Genomic DNA, 8,404 nt, shown 5'->3' on the forward strand with positions numbered 1-8,404 from the left:
TTGATCTTCACGACTTTCTTACTCCGTTAGGAAATGATTTGTTTGATGTTATTACAATTATTCTTTAAACTGACATAATTATCATATATTTTTTTTGCGTGTAAAACCAAATGAGTTTGCATTGGTTTTTTTGGGGGAATCGGCAGCCGGCCGGCTTGAGACATTTTGAAGCCCACGCCCAATCCCCGTCTACATTCGCAGTTCCCATCCTCTACTAGGCAGTCAAAAATTCTATCGCTTTTGCCACATTTAGAGAGTCGAACCTGCCTCTGATATCATATTTTAGAGAACATCATGTCCATTTTGGTAAAAGCCAAACAGACTAACCAACTACAACTACAGTAATACTTTCCTAACAAGAACGTCTTTGATAGTTTATACTGAGATAAGACAATGTTGTATTGTGAAATAAAAGTTGCAGCTTCCATTTATCTAAAGGATGGTAAAATAAAGATAAACTAAGGAATAATTCTTTACCATTATGACTTTACTATTACTATTGTTTATGCTTTTTAAAACTAACAACATTAATTCATAACTTAAATTTACTAGGAGGCATTTTGGAACATGGTTTAAGTGGTTCGAGCCAGAGGGACTGGACTGTAGAACCAGAAATCTTCTAATGTGGCAGGCAGATGTTGTTGTCGCAGCTGCCGAGAAATCCGAGAGTCTTTTTCGCAGAAAGAGGGAGGGCGAAATCGAAGCCAATGTGGGACCGGAGCCTTCGCCTGTGCGTGAGCTCTTTGTGCAATTGGCGGCAGATAAAGCGGACTGCCGAGAGCCAAGAGCCGATCGGGTGCCCTTTTTGGGAGCAGATTCGAAGGACGCGTTTCTCAAGACGCTATGGCAAACAACTCAATTTTAATTAAACGTTGCGATCCGAGAAATAAATTAAGCATGCAGGCCATGTTGGCTGCGCAATATCTGGACAACCTTGGACAACCCGCGTCTCGGGCAGCAGTGATAAGTGCATAGCCGTTGCGTGACTCGACCCAGAAGACCGGGCGGCTGGATAACAGGTTCCCACCTGGGCTGGCTTTATCAAGCGGCACAAAGAGCCTGATTCTAGTATTGTGCTAACGCTTAATTATGTGCCACAACAAGTATTTTCATTCAGCTGGACCACAATCGTTGTACCTAAATGCAGCGTCGCAGCGACTTTGCCCGCTACTTGAGGAACGCTTGCAGGCGGTTCTGCTGCGACTTGCTGGCGTCTTTAAACGCGTTCGATTTCAGCTGAGCGGCCAGTTGCAGCAGCACGTTTTGCTTCTGCGTCTTGGACTGCGTTTTGGCAGCGGCGGGCGTCGGCTGAGCGGGCTTCTTCTTTTTCTTTTTGGACGTCTGATGACTGGAGTTTTGGGAAGCTATTCCAACTGGTTGGGAAGCTTTTTTCGACGGCGCTGGCGATTTGGCAAGATGCTGTTGCTGCTGGGGCGTTTTTTGTTGCTGCGGAATTTGCAGGCCTGCATTGATATCTTTATTCGGCGCCTGGGACTTATTCTTTTTGCCTTTTTTTTTGTTTTGGTCGGCTGCCGCAGGCTGTGTGGCTGTCATTGTTTCCTCCTTGGCTTTTGGTTTAGCGCGCTTTCGTCCCTTCTCCAGAGGCAGCATTGTCTTGTGCCGGCAAACCTCGCAGTCCACGGCCTGTGAAAAGAGATTTGGTTTAAGTCGGGATAGTAGGAAGTAGTCGGCGATGATATAGACACTATTTTATTTTAAGTATAGATTGCTAGTAAACTTGACTTTTTGACTATAAAGGCGTATTCGCTGGAATACGTCCTATTCACTGATAGTTCTACTGATATAATACAAATATCGAAGTGATATAAGATTCTGGGTATTACCTAAAAGATATGTATGTGCGTACAATTGTAAATATACTACCTATTAACCTTGATAAATATATTCAATACATATACATTTAATATTGAATATCTGCCACTGCAGATCTATTTGTAACCGCTACTGTCAGAGCTATCTAAAATATCACTGATGTAAATGTAACGCATTTTGAATCAATTTGATTGTAACTATTTGTTAACCGAAAACTCATTTTGGTACCACCTATTAATACTTCCCATCGCTGCCACTTGCTCCCGGCACTTACCATTTGGCTGGCCATGCGCTTCTTCAGCCACTTGGCCCGTTTCCTGGCCCCGCTACTCATCTCGCCCCTAATCTGTTTGGCCTTCACGTCTTCCAGCTGGGCGATGAGTCTCCGTTTGTTGGCACTCTGGCGCAGCCTTTGCGGCTGGAGGTGGAGCTGGTAGCGCCCATCTGCCCACTGGTTTCCGCAGCGGGAGCACATGCGTGCAGATCCGAAGCTTTCCTCTGGCAACTGAACACTGTTCCGGGCCAACTTTCGACAGGTGGTTCTGGATTGGGTGGGCATAAATAATATTGTATTAAGTGGTTCGGGAATTTAAAACGAAACTCACATGTAATGCGACTTGAGAATCCGTTCTGTGTGGGATTGGTCGGTCAGTTTGGAAGCGCAGTTCCATAGCAAATCCATTGTCCTTTGATCGCTCATGGCTGAAACATTTATATGAAAAAATTTAAAATTAATTTAACTAAAAAAAAATGTTTCAATTTAAAATATTTATATTTATAAAGAAATTTATTAATTGACAAGAATGAAGACAATATACATTTTGTTATTATTTAATTATTAAAATGTATTTTGTAACAAATTTCTTTAAAATATAGATCCTACAATCAACTTACCGCCTAAAATTCCAATACCAATTTATATTATAATATAAATGAATGGATAAATAGGTAAATTATTGAATTTAAAATCAGGGGTCTAAATTATTTAATCTATTAAAACTGCTACGGTTTTTTTTTAACATATATTGATTCTCATAAAACGTGATCATCCTTGTCTTTTTAACGCTAGATTTAAAGCCAAAATAGACAGCACTAACAGCACAACGTGCTGAGCTCAACAATAAAAATACTATAAGATCTTTAGCTTGATATCACCTTCTTAACTTACCAAGTTGACTCGTTAGTTTGGAGGGATTAGATGTAACTTTTTGGTTTTAATAGAAAACCGTAGAAACACTTATCTCTTTTGCAAGCATTAAAAATGCTAAAAGCAGCTGTGTTCACTCTCGTAATATACAATCGGTTTGACAAAGTTGCCACCCTAACAAACTACCACCACTTGGCAACCTTACGAAACTCACCACAACCGTTTTCCTACCAAATTTGGTATTTCAGCGTGGTCAGTTGATGGTCTTACTGCATTTGCGCGTCGTTTTGAAATTATTCAACACATCTCAAACGCCAACCGCCGAAAAAAGCAGAAGCGACGCGCATAATTTCGAATGCAAACGGCCGCGCAGCCCGCAAGTAGTGAATAGCAAACATCCGTTGAAAATCGCAAACGTGAAGTGCCGAGCAGTACAGTTAATTAAATTCTAGAGTGCGCGCAACTAAAATCCGCATTTGCATCGGCATTTGCAGCAGCTGCAGCAACAACAATGGACCCGTTCACTCAGGTACGACGGCATTTCGCACACAACGAAGCCCTTTGTCTCCGGCATTGGTGTTGGTAATTGCACTCACGGTTTTTCATGGCCATTTTCCATTTCCCCCCGCTGCAGCACATGCTCGAGAAGGCGGAACAGCGCAGTCGCGCCCTCGGCATCAGCAACGCCAGCAAATTCCCCCCTCCGAGCTCCGCCACCTCCTCTTCTGGCGGGGATGCTGGGGTCCTGGCCCCGAGGAGCCACTCGCCGGGAGTCCAGAGCACGGTCAGTGGCGGCGGCAAGGTCGTGGTGTTGGACAAGGCCATGCTGGAGGCGTCGCCGGCCAAGCCGCTGCGTCACTATGCGGCGGTCAACAAGGAGAACATGGAGATGGGCATCGAGATAAACATAACCACCGACAAGCCGATTGGGGTAAGTACCCGCCCTCTTTTGGTGTTCTGACCCCATTGCTCATCTGTGCCGGCCCTCCTCCAGGTGCAAGTTGAGATTCAGGAGCAGGAGGTGACCGATGACGACGAAGAGGAGGAAGCACGCGCTACGAATCCCCTGCTACAAGCGGAGCCAGTGAACCAGCCGCTGGCCAGGCTGAGGGACACCTCGCGCAGCAGATTGCAGCGCATGGGCGCACTGTACTCCAACGCAGATGACCTTTCCTCGCCCATCCACCGCACAGAGGGGCAGTTCCATGTGAGAACGAACGAGGACGAGAACAGCGACAACCGCAGCAGTAGGCAGCCCAAGCAGAGACTGGGGAAACTGGCCGCCCTGGCGGACACAATTAACCAGTGGGAGGATGACACGTCGCACCACGAAGTGCACAGACCCCTTGAAGCGCCACCACCAAAACCGCACCTGGCCAGCAGGCGGGCGGAGAAGGCGCCGGCTCCACAGCCGCCGAAGAAGGACGAAGTCGACGAGGCCGCCGGTACGAAGCAGCTAAAGTGGGATCCCAAGGTACTGAGCTCTCTGGAGGCTCAAGGTTTTCAGCGCCGTGAATCGTCGACCCTTAAACACACCTATGATTATGCCAAACAGGAAGAAGCGGCGCCAGCTGGCAAACAGGATGGGGCAGTGCCAGCTGCTAAGCCGCCAGTGCCGGAGAAATCGACGACGGTCAGTCAGGTGGCCAAGAGCTTTGGCTCTTCTGCTCCGGCACCCAAGCCAGGCTCATCAGCGCCTCCAGTTAGTGTAAAGACGGGCTTGGTTTCGGGACGGGCGGCCATTTTTGAGAGCAAAGGTGGGCAGTCGCAAGGCAGTCTTCGCAACCAGAAGGATCCATGCGAACTGTCGCTGAAGGAGCGCATGAAGCTGTTTGAGACAGGCAACAACAAGGCCATGTTGCCGATGGCGCCAATAGGATCCGCACCCAGTATTAGCCAAATCAGGGCGGAGGAGGTGAAACGTGAGTTTGACAGCACTTTAATGATATTTGGAACCTTTTTCACTGATTTCTTTGACTTAACAGAGCATTTGGCGGCAGTGCATCCGGTGACGGCTGCCGCTGCGACTACTGTAGTTGCAGCAACCAAGCCTAAAACAGAAAACAAGCTGCGCGACAAAGTAGCTGCTTTGGTGGCCAATGCGCAATCAAGTGCAGAAACCCGCATCAAGGACATCGATCGTCAGAGGCAGGAGGACATGCAGATCATATCGAACCGTTTCAACAAGCAAAAGGAGCTCTTTGACAACCAATCAGCCGCCAGTTCCGTGCCAGCTCCGGCTCCGGCTCGAGCTCCAGCGCCAGCTCCAGCTCCCAGCAAAGCAGTGCGGCCAATGCCGCCGCCTCCACCGCCGCCAATTGCTGGGCTCGCACCCTCGTTGGCCAGCAGCAAAAGGAGATCACGTAAGAAATGAAACTAAAGCCACATATTCCCAGGGCTTGTGGCTGACACTTCCGCATTTTCAGCTGGTGATGCGCCAATCACCGACGACGACTCCAAGCGGGCCCGCAAATCGCATTCCGATCGCCTGTATCCCGCCCTCTCCGACCTCGATTCCAGCGGGGACAACGGCTGTGCCACCGAAACAGCCTCCGCCACGGACGACAGCCATCAACTGGACGAGGAGGAGACCGAAAGGTGCGCTGACAAGTGCTACTCCTGCTTGCTATTCCTGCTATGCATCGAGTAGCACTCCAAGACTGATAGCCCTAAGACGAATAGCTTTAAACCCCACCCTTAGACAAGACCAACAATAAAATCGCTTTATTAACTAACCGCTTATCTTTGATTCGTGCAGCTGCATGGATGAGTCCGACGACCAGTCGCAGACTGAGGACAGCAGCGCCGGCATGTGCAACGGCAGTCTGGGCCGCGAGATAATGAGCGCGGTGCAGCGCAACGAGGCGGAGATGCAGCAGCAGCCCGGCAAGAAGGTGAGTACAGGCAGAAAATTGAGAACCCAGCGGGTAGTCTCTATTGATACCATCCATGCATCCTTTTCAGACTGTGCGCTATGCGGACCACGACTTGTACTACAATCACGAGGGTCAGGACGACAGCTCGATGAACTCCTCGCAGGTCTCTGCCGGCATCGATGACTATCTGGATGAGGCGCTGGTCGAGGACTACGGCAGCACTCAGGATGACGAGAGCGACAGCGGGGACGAGCACAATGCCAGTCGACTCTCCTTGAGCGTAAGTATTTATGCAGCAGTAACTTTAGAATAAATTACAACAATGTTTAATCTTGCAGAGCAAAGGGACCACGGCCTCAAACAGCTTTTCCTTCCGCAAGAATCCAGCCTCCACATGTACGCCAATCGAAGAGCACCATGAGATGATGGACTTGCAGACACCTCTGCCAAGTGGTGCACAGCCGGTCAAGTCCGAATTGAGCGTGAACCAGGACAAAGACAATCTGGTCACCCTGGTACACACGGTCAGCTTCTATCGCCGCCAGCAGAGCGCTAATGTGAGTTTCCTACCGTGATGAGTTGAGACAAGCCTAACTAATGTTGCATTACAGAGCTCCAATTCCACGCCGGTGCGCAAGATCTGTCGCGAGCAGCAGGTGACGCGATCAGCGCTCGCAGGCGACTGCCATGCCAAGCACAGACTGGAGTACGACTCCCCTCAGCAGGGTGAGAACGCCGGAGCAGCAGCTGGTCTCACGGACGATCAGACCGACGAGGACGACGAAGAGATGCAGAACGCTCGCGAATTGAACGAGGCCGCTCAGGCGCAGGACAAAATCAAGAAGCTGCTGAGTGAGGTGTGCAAGCAGCAGCAGGTGATTGGGCAAGCCAGTCAGGCCCTGAACCTGTGCGCGGCCACCGTCGAGTTTTCCGGCTCCACAGAGTCCGTGGAGGGAGAGCGGTATCTCCTACTGGCAAGTGAGTGTCCCATATTTAGTCGGCTTTATTGCTTCTAAATATCTGTTATATACGGCAGAAATTTGAATAAACATTGCCTACATAAAAGTTACCAGATAGCTGACGCTTCAACTTCTTGCAGCCCATCGTCGCCAGGCCTGCTTGGACGAAGTCCAGCGTTTGAGAGTCGAGAACAGCATCCGTCCCGTGGGCGCACCAAAGGAAAAGGGCCTGCTGACGGTCAAGGACATTACCATTCCCCTGAGGCAGGAGTACGTGCGTAAAATGGCCTCCGGCAACATCAATGGTCACCATCTGGTGTGCCTACTGAAGTACAATGAGCACGTGCTGGCCACCAAGACAGTGCCCACGATGCCTGGCCTGTTGTCAGTCAAGTTTCCCGATGTCCTGCAACTGAACAATGTGTATGCCGACTTTAGGGTAAGCTTTAAATCTCTTCTGTAAATGCGACGTCTCTCTAATTGCGAACAATTGGACTTCAGATCACGCTGGAAATCTATGGCATGCTGGCCCAACGTGATCAGCTGCCTCATGAGTTGAAGTACCACATCAATTTGAACAAGAAGGGAGGCGTGAAGACGCCCAAAAAGAAGGGCGGCGAAAATCGGCTGGTGATGCCGCCGGTGCAGAGTCCGGCGGGTCCTCATGTGGTGAGGACGCCTCAGCTGGTGCAATACGGCTTTGCCATCTTCTCGTTGCGGGAAATCCAACGCACTTCCTGGACGCTGACCCAGGTGCTGGGCGTTAGCCCACTGGAGGGCGTGCTACACATGAAGGTCAACTGCGAACTGTCCGTGAGCGTGGAGCACAAGGGATTCCTAACCATGTTCGAGGACATTTCCGGCTTTGGGGCCTGGCATCGGCGCTGGTGCTATCTGAACGGCTCCGTGCTCAACTTCTGGAAGTATCCGGACGATGAGAAGCGCAAGACGCCCATGGGCAGCATCGATTTGAACGCCTGCCGTTCCCAGAAGGTTTCCACCGCGCCGCGCGACATCTGCGCCCGCCTCAACACCATGCTGCTGGAGTGCGAAAGACCGGCGCTGGACACGGATCAGGAGTCGCTGATAATAGTGCCCAACGGACAGACCACCATAGTGCGCCATCTGCTCTCCGCCGACACGAAGGAGGAGCGCGAGGAGTGGTGCGCTTACTTCAACAAGGCGCTCACCCTGCTGCGCGCCTGGGGAGCCCACTAAACTGCTGACCCGCTCCTGCAATCCTGTCTGCAGCAGGGACACTGTCATTGTCACTGACACTGACACCGATACCGACACCAAACGGGCGGGTTGTTTAAAGTTTTCTCTTTTTAAGTTCACTCAGTTTACGATTTAAAAACGCGTTCGCTTTTGTCTTCTTTTCGTTTTATGTTTTATGTTTCCGACTCAAATTTATCGTACTCCTCATTGGACACGCTCGTGTTCGTATTTTGTCGACAAAGTGTTGTTTGAATACCTTAACATGTACATGGCATTTAGGACGTCTCGCTAAATATATATAATATGTATAAATCCCAGTAAAAGGCTGCCGCCAGTTATACACTGAATAGTTTATAGTTTATTGAATACTT

General features: G+C 49.6%; 2 protein-coding genes across 3 annotated transcripts; one reads left to right on the forward strand and one right to left on the reverse strand.

Moving 5' to 3' along the window:
- Positions 1 to 469: 469 nt before the first annotated feature.
- LOC108149581 lies at positions 470 to 3,137 on the reverse strand. Its single transcript, XM_017277216.2, has 4 exons — positions 3,002 to 3,137; positions 2,439 to 2,535; positions 2,108 to 2,375; positions 470 to 1,644 (listed from the first exon to the last, which is right to left on the reverse strand). Exons 2-4 carry the CDS (start codon positions 2,531 to 2,533, stop codon positions 1,168 to 1,170), a joined length of 840 nt encoding a protein of 279 aa, XP_017132705.2. The 5' UTR covers positions 2,534 to 2,535; positions 3,002 to 3,137; the 3' UTR covers positions 470 to 1,167.
- Positions 3,138 to 3,247: 110 nt separating this feature from the next.
- Positions 3,248 to 8,380, forward strand: LOC108149618 (anillin). 2 transcript variants are annotated; one of them, XM_017277343.2, is made up of 12 exons: positions 3,248 to 3,509; positions 3,615 to 3,911; positions 3,975 to 4,454; positions 4,536 to 4,902; positions 4,966 to 5,343; positions 5,407 to 5,578; positions 5,739 to 5,874; positions 5,945 to 6,136; positions 6,195 to 6,413; positions 6,468 to 6,834; positions 6,956 to 7,254; positions 7,317 to 8,380. In XM_017277343.2, exons 1-12 carry the CDS (start codon positions 3,492 to 3,494, stop codon positions 8,031 to 8,033), a joined length of 3,642 nt encoding a protein of 1,213 aa, XP_017132832.1. In that variant the 5' UTR covers positions 3,248 to 3,491; the 3' UTR covers positions 8,034 to 8,380. The 2 variants fall into 2 exon arrangements, with proteins under 2 accessions (XP_017132832.1, XP_017132831.1); XM_017277342.2 differs by having other exon boundaries at positions 3,975 to 4,902.
- The last annotated feature ends 24 nt before the right edge of the window (positions 8,381 to 8,404 follow it).

This window comes from Drosophila elegans, unplaced genomic scaffold (genome assembly GCF_018152505.1).
Source record: "Drosophila elegans isolate 14027-0461.03 unplaced genomic scaffold, ASM1815250v1 contig_133, whole genome shotgun sequence".
Classification (NCBI taxonomy): domain Eukaryota; kingdom Metazoa; phylum Arthropoda; class Insecta; order Diptera; family Drosophilidae; genus Drosophila; species Drosophila elegans.

What these genes read in the sequence shown, in the direction of transcription:
- LOC108149618 (XM_017277342.2), top strand. An exon ending in CAGGGCGGAGGAGGTGAAAC is followed by an intron (nt 4,903 to 4,965) that starts GTGAGTTTGACA and finishes TTGACTTAACAG; the next exon opens with AGCATTTGGCGGCAGTGCAT. An exon ending in GACGAGGAGGAGACCGAAAG is followed by an intron (nt 5,579 to 5,738) that starts GTGCGCTGACAA and finishes TGATTCGTGCAG; the next exon opens with CTGCATGGATGAGTCCGACG.
- LOC108149581 (XM_017277216.2), bottom strand. Translation starts at nt 2,533, where the DNA reads ATGAGCGATCAAAGGACAATGGATTTGCTATGGAACTGCGCTTCCAAA. An exon ending in ATTCTCAAGTCGCATTACAT is followed by an intron (nt 2,376 to 2,438) that starts GTGAGTTTCGTT and finishes CACCCAATCCAG; the next exon opens with AACCACCTGTCGAAAGTTGG. An exon ending in AGCGCATGGCCAGCCAAATG is followed by an intron (nt 1,645 to 2,107) that starts GTAAGTGCCGGG and finishes CTCTTTTCACAG; the next exon opens with GCCGTGGACTGCGAGGTTTG.